The sequence below is a fragment of the Trachurus trachurus genome (genome assembly GCF_905171665.1).
Source record: "Trachurus trachurus genome assembly, chromosome: 18".
Classification (NCBI taxonomy): domain Eukaryota; kingdom Metazoa; phylum Chordata; class Actinopteri; order Carangiformes; family Carangidae; genus Trachurus; species Trachurus trachurus.
Window position 1 is genome coordinate 16466660 of NC_139909.1, and position 17732 is coordinate 16484391.

General features: G+C 43.4%; 1 protein-coding gene across 1 annotated transcript in view; it reads right to left on the reverse strand.

Annotated features, from left to right (window-relative positions):
- The window catches only part of svep1 (sushi, von Willebrand factor type A, EGF and pentraxin domain containing 1), a gene marked incomplete at its 5' end in the record, with an annotated part of 98356 nt that overhangs the window by 52922 nt on the left and 27702 nt on the right, over positions 1 to 17732 (reverse strand). Inside the window, one exon of the mRNA XM_083993222.1 lies at positions 17116 to 17292. Within this exon, the coding sequence (XP_083849348.1) occupies positions 17116 to 17292 (177 nt within the window). The remainder of the gene's footprint in view (positions 1 to 17115; positions 17293 to 17732) is intronic.

The window sequence follows — 17732 nt, forward strand, 5'->3', positions numbered from 1 at the left end:
CGACCAGCAGGTTCAATTAGAAGCTGTAGTGTAGGTGCCACAGAGAATCCACAGTCCTAAGTATTCGTCACAACTCATCGAGTCGCTGCTCAGAAAGAGACCAGGTGTGAGTTTCCACTGCTGAGCCAGAGCCAGCCCCCCCTTCAGGTCAGGTCAGCCAGTAGATGTTAACCAACAGTAAAGCAAGCACTGGCTTCTGGCACTAAAACGCACCCAGTAACCCACATCAAACACACACACACATGAAAAAAAAAGCATGTACCTGTTCTTGTGTGTGCAGACTGCAGACAGACAGTGTGTTTGTGTCCGTCAACCTGTCTGCAGTTCTCGTTTGACAACAAAAGCAGTAAACTCTGTGTCTTTTAAACTCAGCGGAGGCGTCTCTTACATAAGACGGGACGCCAGCTAAAAGTGTCCCCTGTTCAAGTCCTCGGGAATCTGTTTTACAGCTCCATTTAAGGTTTACAGGAAATCTAGTTACTTTTAATGTGAATAATAATTCACCCGCAGCACTAATGTGGAAATACTGTAACTATAAAAAAGAAGAAGAAGAAGAAGAAGAAAAAAAAAAAGACATTTCAATTCCTGGCAGGTAGAGTGTACACAAACAGACGTATCATCACACACAACACAAACACACAGGGTGTAGAAAAAACCAAACACGGCTTCTAGCTCCGGGAATGGGGACTGAGGAGGGAGGGATGAACAGGAAGGGATAAATGATGAAAGAACAAGTGAACCCATGAATCTAAAATTAAAACGGAAAAGCTGGACGGCGAACATGGAGAAAATTGTGCAAATTTCCTTTAAAAATATATCCATGACTTCAGCCAGAAGACAGACCCCATACTGAAACTGAGTGTGTTTGGACCCTGTTGCCGGTCTGAATTACGCAGCAGCCCAAACGGTCTCATTCTGGGTCCATCCTACTACGGCTCTGCTGCGCTCTACCCTTCATTTAGAGAGGAAGTGGAGCGACAGCGGCCAGATGACCATAAAACAGAAAGAGCCTGCTGTGTCTGAACTGGCTGTAACCGTATGTAGAGACAGCGGCTGGTCAAAGAGAACTACTGTACGCCACTAATGATCTTAGGAAAGGAAAGCGCCGGCCTCAAAGATCAGGAGATGTTTACTAAGAGTTACAACAATATTTGAGCGATCCTAATGAGGAATAATTAAGTGACAAAACACCACCAGCGTTAATACTTGTAATTCTAAATGTCTTTTTTGTTTTTTTCAAATTATTTCTTTAAAAGAAATTCAAAAGAGAGAAATATTGCTTTAATAAAGGGAGCTGTAAGCAGGCCAAACTGCCCTCACAGAGTATAAATGGGAGTATAAATTAAAAATAGATAACGAAATGGATGTCTGATTTTCCAGCACGACGTGCCTCCTTCATCACTTCTGCGAACTGGCGGGCCACTTTGACTCCCTTAACCACTGAACGCACTGAGGTCCGCTTTACCTCCTTCTAAAGCAAAAGTCTGGCAATATTCTGTATTTTATTGTAAACAAACCTCATAAAAAGACCAAAATCAAAAAAAGATTTATCCTTTTAGCTCTTATTGCCTGTGCACAGGAGCCAAATGTTGACATGTATCTTATGTCTCTCTGCCACGGAGCGTCATGGTTTGCCAAAAACACATCAGTGAGCCACACTTTGTGAAGGGTGCAGGGTGACATGTTCATTCAGTACCATGGACGACCGTTTATTCCCGGTCACAGTGTCACACAGGCAGCCCTGTTACTGTAAATACTTAGCACAGAAAGTTTTCTATTAATCTGCAGCTAAAAAATCTGCCAATAAATTCATTAGCTACTCCCCCAGTTGTTTGGAGAAATGAACCTCGCTGCAAAATTAAATGATAACAATGAAATGATTTAAAATGGAAACACAATAGGAGTCAATTCTCTTTGGAATAAATAGGAAGTCAAAAAGAAAAAGTGAAGGACAAAAACAAGCACAGACTTGTTCATCTGTTAAACTCCTTTCTCCTAATATGAAGCAAGTCATTTAAACTGGCAGACAACGTCTGGTCCGGGAGCCAAAGATACTATCACACGAGAATCTCTCGTGTCTCTGGGGGACGCTGTGTTTGATTAGCCAGGCCTAAAAACAGACTGGGACTCAAACGATGAAAGGAGATCCAGAGGGAGAGCAAGAACATCTGCCTCCTCCGCCACAATGACAAACAGAGCAAGAGTTAGTGAGAGAGTGGTTTTCATCTTAGAGGGACATATTCTCCTTAGTCCAACAAAATCCACAATCACACGCTTGCAAACACACATACCAATCTGTATACTACTCGTACACACACACTGCTTCCCAAATGTTATTTTGAACATAAACCGTTTATGTTTTTTGGGTTGTTGTTTTTTTTCTTTTCAGGGAGAATGAACTAAAAAAAAACCTGAAATCTTCTGTTCAATCCAGCTGGAACCAACTTTAAACTGTAAAATAATCTTGGACGTTGGTGTGTAGAAGAGCTGGGAATCAAACCAAAGCATGTTTGGTACCAGCCTAAGTGTATCTGCAGCGCAGAGTAATGAAAACTGTCAAGAACAGTCAGGATGCAGCGAACGTTTGCTCAGATTTGTCATTTTGTTTATTCTTTGATCATACCTTGTGCCTGACTTCAATCACATTTGTGCCAATTTTAGACCATTTTATTTGGGCAAAGTTCTTGCATGGCTGCTTGTGTTGCAACATTGAGCCAACACCAATACTTCGGTATCAGAGCAGAAATCTGGGTATTTCATTGCCACTGCAAGTCAAAAACTTAAACGTACAAACATCTAGCATGATGAGTCATGATGGATGATGAGCAAGAAGGTAGTCACTTAGTGAAATGGTCTGAGTTATGTCTGTCTTTGCCTTTTTTGGATTCACTTTTTGACATATGGAACCATTTTCTTTCGTTTTCTGCTCTTTGCACATTATTATTAACTTTTGATAACGGCATCTTAAACCACTGAAATGCTATCCAGCTAAAGATACTAATGAAAGAGTTTCCCTCAGTAACTAGTAGCAACCAGGGAGAAAAAAAAAACACTGATGACTGGGTATCATTTAAAATGCTCTATAAATATTCTATATCTGCGCCAATGTTGTTTCTATATCATTTCCAAAAACTAGAAAGGCGCTCAAGGGACCGCAGATCTCCTCCAAGGCCAGTGTGAAACAACTTACACCAGACTTCAGTGATAAAAATTCAGATTCACAGTGAATGATCCAGACACGTGTTACAACAAACTGTGCCAAAATGCTTAAAATATGGTTTAAAGTTGTAAGTGTCCCATATTGATATATAATCAAAGAATCATGTCACAAGCTTAAGTATATGCCTGATGCCAACTCTTGATGCTTGACAATTTGATAATAAATTATGCATTTTTATATCTAGATATTATAATGTAATTATAATATATTCACTTTTTCAGTAACCTCCATGTCTTTGGCATTTTGTGACTGACTCTTGATCCCACATCAGTCAGATTCAGTAAACAGAACTGTCGCCATCACAATGAATAGGTAACATAATTGGCCATTATGTGCAAAGCAGACAATAAAAGTAACAGATATTTTTGCGACCCTATAATATTCACGATTCCGTGACCCAGATCTGTCGGCTTGTCCTCTTCAAAGCCAAACAATGGAGACAGAGGAAGTCCAGCAATACGGCAAATAGGCTCTAAATTTGGACAGAGGCCTGTGGTTGACGGCCCTCTCACACGAGACATGTTGTGAAGTCGGACCTTAAATTCCAGGGTGTTTCACTGAGAAAACAATGTTCACATGCGAAGAAAACTTTCCACTCCTCACTGAGGCTCCCCATGCACACTTGAGGTGCATAAATAGACAATGGAAATGGACAATTAAAATGTGTAGTCTAGCCTACAAAAACAGATGTATATCATGGAGAAGCCATTGCTCATGAATGAATGATTCATTTCAGGTAAACACAGTCTGCATATACATTTACTTTACAGAGCCAGCAGACTGTTTGCATCTTACATTGAATTCATCTGGACCACCAGGGGAGCTTAAATATGGTGGGATGTGAAGAATGTAAATGATACTTCTGTCCAGCCATGATGGACATTTTAATCCTTTAAGTGTCAGAAAGGAAAACACGTTCATCCCTAATGGCTCTGATTGAATACCACACTGCCATATTCAGCCACAGACGCTCACATCATGGCACTCATGGTTTCCCAAGTGACTGGTCCACCATGGAAAGAACGAGGACGAGCACCTGCTATTGGCTTTGCCTTGAGTTTCCAAAGCTTGAGGATGATGAAGAGTGACGACCAAGAAGCAATGTGAAAGCAGCATCACCAAGCACCAACGACACAATGGCCAATTCCGCGAGAAAGGCTGCCCCAAAATAGTCAACCTATCCTAAGTCGATCAAGAAGTCATTAGTCAACCTAAATTTCATTGGTTGATTGGTCACAGAAAAAAAACAAAAAAACATTTGGAGCCCAAAATTAAGTCAAAATCTATATGACTGAAGTCGTGATCACTCACTGTTAGTTTTTTCTTTTATTTTTACAAGGCAGGTCCCTGCGATATCGTGGTTGTTAGACGGTTAACCATTAATATCATGTCGGGCAAGAAATATAAAATCTGGGATCATTTTGAGATATTATTTCAGCTTTGTATTTCTGCGATGATTAGTTGACTAATGGCCCTAAATGACGACTACTGGTCAACCATGAAAATCTTTGGGGGCAGCCCTAACTGCAAGGGACATTGTGAACAAGTGGCAAACACAAGTCATTGGAAAGTCCCTGCCTGTTGAAGTGTCCCCAAGCAGGAAGCTGGGAACTTTCCAGGGACGATAAAACTTCCAACTTCAGGTAATTATCATAACCCAGGAAGTGTCCAGCAGCTGGTTTCAGACTCAGAATCCACCGAGAAAAATCATCGACAGCTGTCACCTGGTTCAGTTGCTGCTCCACTTGGGGATAAACTCTGTGCCCTCATCAACCCAAAGGCAGAAAAAAACGTGATGTGCGGATGAGAACGTGTTTGCAACAATAAGGGTCACAGGAATTTTCCAACCTCGACGCATGGGTCACCTGAAGCTGAAAAAAAGTTTGGGAATCCTATCTTCAAGGAATGTCAGGATGCTCTAAATCACATCGCCAGAGTCTCATTGAAGTCTGGTCTGCTCTCCAGCTGGACTGCGGAGTTTTAAAAAAAAAAGGGTGGGGGCGAGATGTGGCTGCCGCACAGCTGTCCACCTACACAGCCTCCATCTGGGGCGAGGAGGGAGCGGGGGGGGACCTCCGCGGACCCCCCTTATCCAAGGAATGTGAAACTTCTGCAGTGTGATGCAAGGCGGTCATTGGAGAGGAAACTGAGGAAGTTCAGTGCCTGCTCCATCGCGGTTTTTCCTGCTTATTATTCAATCCTATTCCCAAAGGAGGATGATTTCATCGTAAATTGCTGGACACATTTTACAGATTCCCAAGGACGGGGAGACTCTGTCCTCCTGCTTATTACAGACTCCGGGGAACATTGGGAATGATCGGGGGAGAGCGAGGCAGACCGCTACACAACTGTACAAACACAGGTTGGTCTCCAGTCTGGTGTGCCTGATTACAGATGTACGTGTGTTGAGAAATGTTGTGATATAAAGGCCCGCGGCATGATCTCAGTACACTAGAGGCAACGCGGCACAACACTCTGAATGTTAACACTAACTACAGAAAAAAAGCCAGTCTTCATATCCTCTTCTTTGGTCGTTGTGTCACCATTTTGCCGGATTCCTGGATGTTTGTCACACTTCCTGATGTGATTTGAGGGCTGATGTATCATCAGATCATCCTCCCTGCACACAGTCATAAACATGCCATGAAGCATCCCACCAGATGTGCACACATGCTCCTACAGTACACACACACAGAAAGCCACCGCACACAGTTATCTGTTCCCACAGTAGCCTCAGAGTTGGTGTTTCCCAGTGGGAGTTCAGGGAGTGATCCTGCTAAACGGATCCACTGACAGGACACAGATCCACCCAATTGTGTGTGTGTGTGTCTTTCTGTATGCATCTTTGTTTCACACTATCACGCACAGGAACATGTGCAAGAATCTAGTCGTTGTTGTTGTGTTTTCACTCAACACCTCCTCTCGGCTGAAGAGGCCCTTGTGGACGGATCAGGAGTGAAATTAAAGAAAGAAAGATGCTGCTTCTCCAGAAAACTGGCAGCTGCTGATTTCCTCTAAGCTCAGCCCTGTGACCTTCGACACTGTGTGAATCCCTCTTCATCGCCTCCCTCCAACTGGAGAGGTTTCAGTCGGCTGTCAGTCGGCTCGCTCGCTCGCTGCAGACAGCGAGGAGATCAGAAAGTGAAAGGAAGTGGGAGGAGGGGGGCTGAGAAATAGCGCTGAGGAGGGTCGGTGAAAGAATCCAGAGGCAGACGTGGGTCATGGAGAGGGACAAACATGTTAGATTTGAAGAAGGGCAAAGGCCGTGAAAGAGATACTGGAGAAAAGCACTTAAGATGCTTAAGCTGAAATTCAGCCCACCTTAAAGTCTCATGGGGACATTTATCACTTTAAATAATGTGTGAGCGGGAAACGGAGGTACAGAGGAGTTCAAATATGTGAAGAGCACAAAGTCAAGTTGGAGAAGAAACTGATCGATGATTGAATTCATGCCTCAAAAGAAAACAGTGTGCGCTATTATAAGCAGACCTACAGAGGAAGAAGAAAAGCAATGCTATATCACTCCTGGCCACACTGTGAGTTAATAAGGAATTCATTACTGATGATTGTGTTTAGGAATTGTTTTGTTTTGTCAGCTGTAGCAGAGGTCAGAGTCTATTATGTGAGCTGAACCACAATGAAATAATGATTAACAAATATCTATTGTTACTTAAGATACAGTAAGTGTACACCTGCAGGATGGAGGGTGGCGTATGACTCAAAATATAAAAAATGGACTTGACTGGAAATTAATAGTCGTCGAGCAAAAACATTCCCTATTTTCAGATAAGAGCAGACTTTAAAAGGTGTTTCTAATGTGTTTGAAATAACCCTCTGTAAATGGCTAATTCACGCCTGGCACACTCTGAAAAGACAGCGAGAGGAGGAGGGGGGAGGGCAGAGGCTGTGAGGGCGGGGCGCAGGGAGGAGATCTACGCAGGCAGAAAATGAAAGAGAAATTGGCGGAGCGATGGAAAGGGGAGACGGAGGGGACGGATGGACAGAGGTGGAGTGTTAATGACACAGTGAGGTTCTGCTTCGCACCGCTGGCTGTTTCACGGCTCCTTGTTCCTCATGGTCTCCCGCAGAGGAGGGTCCTTATTAGGGGCCCGGTTTATAGCCACCGCTGCCTCCTCGCTCCTTCATCTCTGTCTCCTTTTTACACACACAAACGCACCCGCAGAGTGGCCTCAGTTTATAACACAAGTCGTGTCTGCTTTACAGCATCCCTGACCTACAAACACGGCAGCAGTAGTCATCAATTAAGGCCTTTTACAGACCTATATGTGTCATATAATGAGGGAGGAGAGGGTGCGGAGGGGCTGAAACATGTGGTGCTGAGGGAGGGACTAATATGGATTTCAGCATTGGTCTATATACTGTGCTGATGTATACAATCCGCTCTTCAGAAAAAATGTACATTACATTAGAGACTGCAGTCCGAAAGCACCTGAGGGAAGATTAAACACTGGGACCTTTCTTAAAAGCCAGAGAAAAACATATTTCTAGGCTCTGGTTAGTATGGCCTGTAAAAAAAATATATAAAAAACACCCCCCCAAAAAACTGTTGTGTAAAATTAGAAGTGCAGCTGGTCTTGTGGAGTTAGGGTTAAAGGGATAGCTCAACATTTTGGCAAATTGGCCCATTGCCATAATCCCTATAGTCATAGCAGTAGGTTCGTTACCTTTATTTGTCGGTGCAAGGTATTTTTAGATCAGCGGAGCAGAGCCGCAAGCTGCTCAGAGCTACGCTACGGAGGCTCATGGGATTTCTTGGTTTCCCTCATCAAATACACAATCCAACAACTCCAAAACGCTCTCATGGACAAATTGTGACCTGCACATTCACCACGCTATGAGATAATAACTGAATGTTGTGAGACAGAGTTGTTTTTCATGCAAAACCGCTGATGCACGTTTCCGTCGGGGGCAGTTTTTCTGCAAGCAGTCTCTGCATTTGCCTCGAAAACAAGCTCGTCTCGTAACGTTCTGTTATCTCATAGCGTGGTGAATGTGCAGGTCACAACTTGTCCATGAGAGCGTTTTAGAGTTGTTAGATTGTGTATTTGATGAGTTTGATGAGGGAAATCAAGAAATCCCATGAGCCTCCGTAGCGTAGCTCTAAGCAGCTCGCGGCTCTGCTCCGCCATTCTAAAAATAACTTGCACCGACAATTAAAGGTAACGAACCTACTCCTAAGATTATAGGGATTATGGCAATGAACTAATTTGCCAAAATGTTGAACTATCCCTTTAAAGTCTAAAGTCTAAAAGTATTTTTATTCACTCAAATACAATTACACAGGTAGGTTTTACACAGGATGTACAGTTCACTTTATAAACAGTTTGAACCAAGCCTATGACCGTTTCATTTCTCATGTAATCATCATCATTTAGATGTTTTTATTTGTCTGGCTTTTATTGACATAACATCAAATAATATGTTACAAGTTGTAAATCACTTTGCAATTATGTTCCATATAAATAATGTTTATTACTGAGCTTATTAGTGGTAGTACCCCCCCACCCCCTACCCCCATCCACCACACTGCTCTCTCTGTCTGGCTCAGAGCCAGTCTGATCTTTGCCCAGTCACTGAAAGCTCTCCATCCATCCACCACAGAAGACGCATGGCTCCGGGGTAAGGAATCGCCCTCCCTCTCTCTCTTTCCACTCTCTGCTCACCAAAGGAAAACACAAACCTCAAGTTCCATCCAATCAGCTTAAGCAATTAATGAGGGTTAGGGGAGTTTGGGGGAGTGGTGGTACTTGACCCACCCCCACTCTCCATTAAAAAAAAAAAAAAAAAACCTCCTCCACTTGTCCTCAGGAAATCCAAAGCATTTGCCCCCCCACTCGCAAAACTGAGCCAGAATCAGAAGTGTTGAGCAACTGAAGCTTTTGCTTTCCCCACAAAAACAGTGAGAAATGAGGACTTTCGACAGTCGCAGACGTCCTGTACAGAAGCAGACAGTCTGCTGTGGTTATTGATGCTGAGGGGATTAGGATTTATGCAGTTGGAGGAAATAGAGAGTCTTTATGAGAGCGTTTATGTAACATGTTGGATGCGCTGACTAAGCACACTCCTCTGGTCGAAATATATTTACTTTAGAAAACATTTAAGTGCAAATTACAACGATTGAGCAAACAGAAAGGGCCAGTGTCACATATTAGGCCACTTTCATCCATCTGCTGGCAGCGGCCGACCCGACGCAGCAGATGGTTTGTTACACAGAACCATCTGGGAAGGCAAAACACATTGGAAAAAAAAAGGCAGACGCTTTAAAAATTAAAAAAATAAATAAAAAATTTGGCAGGTGATTGGATAAAACCATCTGTCCATCATAATGATAATGTGCGGAGGTGGAAACACAACAAGAAGCCGCAGTCTGAGGAGATTTGAAAGCCGGATAGCATGTCAGGAGATGGCGCTCGTTGCAAAATCCCAAAACAATCGTCTCCTCCGAAAGCCGTTGCTATAGTTCCTCCTTCGTTGGTCCAAACCACTGTGGTTCAGAGGCAACACAATAACTCACAGTGGGACGAGATGTGATTCTTGCTCATGATAAATCCAGCTGCTCTGGAGAGTCAGGCAGTGGCACTAACGGATGTCAGTTGGCTGTCCGTCCGACGCACTGGTCCAGAACAATCTGAGATTTTAGTAACCCCGTGACCTCTCGTCTTGCGCCACTGTGGGGTCGACCTTCAACACGGAGAAACAACCTTCTGGTCGATGACAAGGTATCTTACAAATCGCTGCCCGTTGACATATGTGGTAAATATCAAAGTTGAACCTCAATGTTATTCACTTCCTGACTCTTCTTTATGCATTTTTAACCTTGCGTAGCAGAGTGGCTCTAAATATGGCAATGATATTTAGTTGGGTCGGTCGACCACTTTGTTCCAGACAATTACTTGAAAAATACTGCACGAGTTGCCAAGAAAACTTAGTCCAGGATTTCATGGTCCCTCGGGGCTGAATTTTAACGTTTTAGTCGTCCCCCCCCGCCAGCCTTCATCTACTATCATAACAAACCATAATTTTTCTTTCCATAAGATATCAAAATGTAATGTGCAGATTGTGATGAGATTTGTTGAGCACACTCATGCTCGGTGAAGTTGTCTTTAGTTTTTATCCTCTTTGGACTTCACATGTTCTCAGACTCTGGGGTCTAGACTCTAGTTGAAGCTGTGTTTGCATGTTTTTCTATCAGAAATGTTTGTTTTCCTTTTAGTACACATTAAAAAAAAAGATAGTTACATTTTGTTGAGCTACAACAAACTTATCGACAGTGTATTCTTTGCGTGGATACATACGGTACTATATTATCTAATTTGTGGAAGGATTTCTTGTAAAAAAGGGGTAGACAACATAAGTTTGCATCATTCAGGAGTTGCATTATTGTTCTTTTTTGAGTTGTTTTACTTTTTTTGATGAATGAAACAAATAAACTAAACTAAACATATAAGATTTAGAGGCTGGCCAGTGTAATGTGTTAGGCCAATGTAGTGTGTGTGGTATAAACAAACTCTATTGCCTCTTCCAGCAAGCATCTGGTATGTGTCAGATCCTTGACTGTGGTATATTTTAATGGGTCAGAGGTGTGGGCACGCAAAGCACGCCAAAACACACAGCTGTGTATGTGTGTGTGTGTGTTGATTCCTGAGCAATATACAACTGTGTGTAAGCCAGTGTCAGTGTAGAACAGGATGAGCTGCAGAATAGATGGTGATAACCAGTGTGGTGTTGAGTTCAGCAGCATTCCTGAGAGTTCACAAAACACAAAAATCCTTTGTAGCTTTTTCTATTTTTATTTTGACTGCGCTTCATTTGCACTGGCGACATCTGCACCGGGATGAAGCCCAAAAAAAAAAAAGTGAAAGCACAGAGGAAAAGGAATAATGATTGCAACATTCCTCCCGTTTCAACACTTCTCATTGTCCTCCTTAGCACTGTACAAACTCCACCTCTCCCCTTGTCATTTTGATTCCTGTGTTCAATTTATGTCCACCTCGAGGCTTCCTCTCCTGAAATCTCTCGGTCGTTCACATCGAAACTGTAAATATTTACATGCAGATGCAGTCGAGTCCGGGTCCGTCCACAGAGGGAGATGGATGCGTAACGTTCAGGGTCGAGTCGGAGCTCACACCGCAGCCACGCGACTCCTCTAGGGATCAAAGGGCTTTTATAAGATGAATATGGTAAACATTGTGCAATTCTACCACCATCATTTCCGAGGAAATGTTTTTGTACACTCAAAGCCTTCCAGTCAGCGGCTCATAGCCTGGTAACAAAGGGTTATATTTCCTCATACTACAATCACAAATATCCATCAATGAACAAAAACTGATGGATGTTAAAAGAGCAAAGGAACAAAATAGTAGTAAACATGAGAGTCTGACAAAAAAAACTCCCGAGCTTCATTTGGGGCTTTCAATCACCTCTCGCTCCTCGTTGGAGTTTACCTGGTCGGTTGTCACAAAGATGTGATTATACTGTAGGTGATGAGAACAGGGCCACCGTCATGTCAACGAAGCAAAGCCCACCCAGTGAGGAAGAGAGCTGAAAGGTCTATAATAGATGAGTAAGGGGGACTATGAGTGGTTTTTAAGTTTTTTATCGCACAACAAACTTCTGTTGGTCCATTCATTCCCTGTGAGTCACTGCCTCTTCTGTGTAACAATGACTGTGCAATAACACAGCTGCTTTTTTACAGAGAACATTTAACATTTAAGTAGGGCTGACCCAAAAAAATCGAAGCTTCGAAGCTTCGTTTGTTGCCATGGTAATCAATCATGAAGTCCGTGATCGATTGTTTTTTTTCTTCTTCCTTTTTTCCTTTTTGACACCGGTTTTGACATCGGCAATTGTTACATTAAAATGAGTAGGCGACTTTGGAGATATGCAGTGTTTGTTTGCCATTACTTTCATTATTTCCGCCACGACCCCCCCCCCCCTCCCCCTCCCGGGTCAGCCCTACATTTAACAATTGAATTTAACATTTAAAGATTGAATAATTATTTTTTCTACAAGTACCCTGAATGATAACATATAAACAACATATTATATTATGTTAATTGTTTTGATATAATATTTCAAAGCTCCTATCAGATGCATGAAAGTCTGATGTGAATAAAATTCACATGCACACTGACAGTTACAGAGTTTTACACTACAATCCTAACACTACACCATCTATCTCCTGTGTGTTCCTTCTTGCTCTCAAGCTGTTTGTTCCTCTTTCTTTCTCTCTCTCTCTCCCCCATTCATTCCGAGCAGAGCCATCCCGAGCAGAACAAAGCCTCTGCTGACACCACATTAACACAGTCCAGAGCTCCTGTCATTCTCTCGGGCTACAGAAGAGCCTGATAAGCTTGAATGTGTGACAGGAAGAAAACATGCAGCCCTCTTACAGCCCCCCCCCCCCCCCCCCCCCCACATCTCTCAGCCTCTCACTTCATCTATCCACTTCCCCATACCTCCGTTGATCCTCCGTGATACGGATATCGAGAGCTCAGGATTGGTATTAGGAGAGAGACAAGAGTGTCCTGCTTCGCATGTCAGAGTAACTGAGTGGGATCTGGGTTCATCATCATCCATTTCTATCTGCTGGGATTCCTGGCGTGTTTTGTGGAAGAGGCTGTTTCACTTGGCTGTCGACAGATTCATAAACAACACCGCTGTGCACTGTGGGGATTTGGATAGTGTTTCCAACGGAGCCTTTCCGCCAACGATAACAATAATCCACTGACAGGGCCTAAGGTTTGGTCGTATTCTCTTCAGATGTGTCAAAGTCTGTTAAATGTGAGAAAACAAAGTCAGGAAAAACAGGAAACTGTCCAAACTCACCTGAAGCCACACTGCGGCCGTCGGAGCTCACACAAACCGGAGAGGCTGTATAACTCTGGCAGCGTACGGCTGCGTCTGTCTGCCACTCAACGGCTCTGGCATCGCCCGAGCACACGGCGTACCCATAATTCACACAACACCTACGGCTCGGCCAAGCCCCAGTGAGGTTAAAGCAACAGAATATTACAGAGGTTTTTCTTGAAAACAGCGGGGAGCTTGTCGGGGTTTGCTTGTATGTTCCTTGGTTACGTACTCCCCTTCTTGCTGCAAACCTAATTGGTTTTGGAGCCACCACTACTTCAAAAGAGCCTCTCAAGTTATTAGAGGATAAAACCTTCAATAAATGTGGTGCTCAGAAACATATACGAGGGAATTTCGCACCATTTAACAAAACCAAAACTGAGCTGAACAGAGCAAATAGAGCCTTAGCTTGCCAACGTATCCAACAACAGCGCCTGCAGTGACACATATTCCAGCATCAGGCCGGCGCGCTGCGGGCACATGTCGCCTCTGTAGCACGAGCACAACGACTTATTAAAGACAATTAAGTGTCCACAACTAAACGGCCCGGCGCTCTCCCACGAGACCTTGTTATGTGAGAGGGGAAGAGACAGACTGACAAACAGACGGAGGAAGCAATCCTCGGTTGCGGTTGCAGCTCCTCACTGTGTCCTTCCTTCCTTTCGCTGACTGAGCCAACTCTGCAGTCTGCTCTCTGCTATTAATTAAACCATTAAAACAGATTAATAAGCCGAGCAGGGGCTCCAGTCTCGACAAACATCTGATGAGAATTAAAGAGGCGTGCTTTCTGGCACCGTGACCCCGATGCCCTTTACTTATATTAGGGCTCTCCCCCCTGCAGTGCTTGCTTGTCTCCGTGTGAATTTTAAAACACTGATCAGAAACGTTCAAGTCCGTCACCCTGCACGTTATCGGAGATGCAGATTGAAAACACGTGCAGCTCTTCTGGTGGGATGTTCACTCAGATCTCTGCAAAGTATTGGGACATATGATTCCTGAATCCTGTCTTGTTCTGTACCTTGGACATTTGGATGGATCAGTGCATGTAGGAGACCAATCACTGATCCAGATTCTCCTGGTGACGGGAAGAAGGCTGTTACTATGAACTGGCTCAAGACCCAGTTACAAACAATTTTTTATCCCAACTGCTGTCTCCCTCCTCAACTCTAAGAGGAGGAAGTAGCTTATTGCACAGCGCACTTTAATTTTATAGAGCACTTTGGCCATCTTGGTCTAGCAACAGCACAGTGTGATTAATTTGATCAATTATTTATTGCTTTTTGACTGTTAACATCTGCGTTATGTCCATTTACATCCAGTGTTTGTTTTTTTTATCTGTATTACTGTCATCTGTGTTATTTATCTGTATGTTGTTTTATGCTCCCCACTCCTGCAAATGAATTGCCCCATTGGGGACAAATAAAGTTGCTGAAGTTGAAGTTACAAACAATGGATGTCAATAATAGATTATATACTGGTGAGCATCTTACATACAGTAGTTGAAAATGAAAGAAGACCTCTTGGGGGAAATGGTTGTCATATAAGGAAAGACATGATTAATAAGGATGCCTGAACACATAATGATTGGTTATTATTGCTTTTTTGTTTGTTTCCTTTTTTTTCCCTTTTTTTCCTTTGTGTGTTGGTTTTCTCTTTTCTACTCCTTAACCCTGAGGAGATTGTATTGCAATGTATTGTCAACATTGACAACTAAATAAATAAATATAAATTGTAAAAAACAAACAAAAAAAAACAAAACATGTAGGGACACAAAATGAAGATTGTGTCCTGGTTGTGTTTGCCCTCCTCTAGTTGAGTGTTACACTGACTGCAGCACGCTCTGTACTGATTTTCCTCTTCGTCTCTCCTGAGCTGTCTCGATGACTGAGGTCTAACACAGACACACAGCAGCCAGTGCATCTGTAAGTCGTTCTGCTCTCAAACAATCACAGTTTGCTAGATTCCTCTGTGACCATGCATATTGCGAAAATAATGTATCGGCCTTTATCTTGCACTAAAATGTCAGCGACCACCTGCATCAAATTGAAACAGTACGCCGTGCAACGCAGAGATTTAACAGACGGACGATTAAAAGGCCAATTAATTTGTCATTACGCAGGCGGCTGGCAAGTGTTTCGGCTTGATTGTCTGCAGTACTGGCTCGGTTTTAGGCAACACACTCAAACAAAACATAATTAAAGCACTGCCACAAAGATCATCTATCAATTCTGCGGTGGGACCCTTCAAAAGAATTAAAGTCTGAGTTTGAGGATTTCCCCACGGAAAGAGGAGCCACTGCCTCACCACTTCCACTCAGCAGAGACATGTCCAACATTTCTGTCTAGGGAGGAATAAAGATTAATTATTATTATTGAGAGGGTTTCAATTATTTCTGATCTCCATCAAGTGATGACGTGGAAGTTATAGAGATGTTTGGCATGTTGGCACAAGTGTGATTGAAACCGAAAGGGGCCATTGTTCTCATATCAGTTCAAACAGTCCTGTTCAAATGATATTGGCTAAAGATATTTACAGATTTAAAAGAGATTAGGAGGAGACCCAGAGATTACAACACAGGAGAGAGGAGAGGTCGGTGTTTTTATGCACAAGAGAGAGAGAAGAGAAGACAAAGAGACACAGCTCTCTACATCCCGTTTTTCCACTCTTCGTTCCTGCACTTAAACCTGTGTATTTGATGTTATATTATTACAATTCAGTTTGTTACAGCTCATGAATATGTAGATTTTTCCAAAGCCAGCAACATTAACAGTTGTATGTATGTATGTTTACATGGACACGCCTGCCTTTGCATCTCCATGATACTATTTATGGTCATAAACAAACATACACCAGTGCAACTTGTGCTGACGCACTTATCTGAAATCTAATGAGTGTACAGTCATGAAATAATAACTCCTAGAGTCCCCGACATTATAAATAACCAGTAGTAAAGAACACAAGGGTAAAAAGGCAAAACGCTCTGGCAGTAGATGAAACAGATGTTTAAGTTCCTCAGATGGATATGCAGGGAGCAGAAGTGGGAGGCAGTGCAGGAAGAAAAGGGAAAAAAAGGCAGTTAGTTTTAAGATGACGGCAGCGTTTTCTTGTCTCTGAATGTAGAGCAGAGAGAAGTGGATGCAGGAGATGTGATTTATAGGAGGAAATTGAAGGTGGAGAGCAGGATGTGGTGCGTCCAGCTGGGAGTCTGTCTCAGTCCTCCGCCCCCCTGAACATTATTGGGTTTGTTGATAGTGATCTGCTCTGTTGACAGCTAAAACTCCATGAAGTGGAAAAGCTGCTTATTTAACTTTCACCCACTGTGAGCTCGGAGGCAACCCGAGGCCAAGTGGTCTTGATTTGGAGGAGACTCTGACAGGTGAAGGAGACGAGAGACAAGAGAAACTAAAAAAAAAAAAGGAATCCCAGAGGTCAGCCTCCGAGGCACCAGCATGTTTCAGTGCAACACAGCTCCTGGGCAGACACAATGTCGGTCAGCTTGTGGAAAGTGGTAGGAAAGGAAAACAACGCAGCGAAGCTAAACATGCCACAGACGCAGCTTTTTACTGGGTTTGTTGTCTGTAGACGCTGGCTGCTGCTGCTCAACCTAAAGAGCCGCCTCAGGGTCGACAGTTCGTCCAGAGAAGTGACATATGCCGTCGGTGAGGAGGACGAGACCAGCCGCACGCTGCTGTGTTTAAATTTTATGTCGTTTTACACAAGATCTTCACTCATACGTCTGCCAAGAAACATGGCTGCTGCTCACGCTATGGGTACTGGGTTGATTTATCTCTGACTCGCAACATCTGACAGTTGTAAGAGGATTCCATCAGCATCAGCGCTTGGCACAGACGAAATGGCAATATGAGTGATTTGCAGTTAAGTCTCAAACACAGGCTAACTTTCCAGATCATTTCCAACCTGCTAGACTGCGACTCCCATCGTGAGATGAGTTGACAAGTTGGTGAGGAGAGGGGAGGACTTTTTGGAAGATGAGTTCGATACGACATATTCTCCACGTGTCCTACCTGTGCACTCGTGATGGAGACCCTTCCCGTAGTAGCCCTTCTCGCAGATGCAGTCGTACTGCCCGGTGTGTGTGCCGCACATGCAGCTGGCCATCACGTCGCAGCAGTCGCCGTCTGATTCGCACAGAGAGGAGCAGCGGGACCGATCCTCCTGGATGTAGCTGCCTGTGGGGAGGTCTGTGGGTGGGAGACAAACACAGAGAAGTGCAGGTTGCAGCGGGGTCAAAGTATCAGACAATTCACTCTGAGAGTTCACTTCATTGCAGACTGTTGAAGCTGTATTTCAGAGGTCAAACAGGGTTGACGGTGCAGGAGGAAAAACTGCCCAGGGAGTAAAAAATGCCAGTAACTGTTTTCTGTACAGCAAGCCAAAACACATCTGTCGGGCAGTGAAGTTGTGTACAAGTCTAACTGGAGTTTATTTTTCTTCATATCATGATGATATAATAAAAACACTCATTTGCAAAATGTCAGTCAAGAACTTCTGTTTATAGTTGTGTACGGTGCATAATTGAGACTGACTGCAGGCTGAAGTAAACATCGGCTTTCCACACATCTGACGTCTCACGGAATCAGGGAGCAAAGTGAGCAAAACACCTAAACCACAGGACAAATAA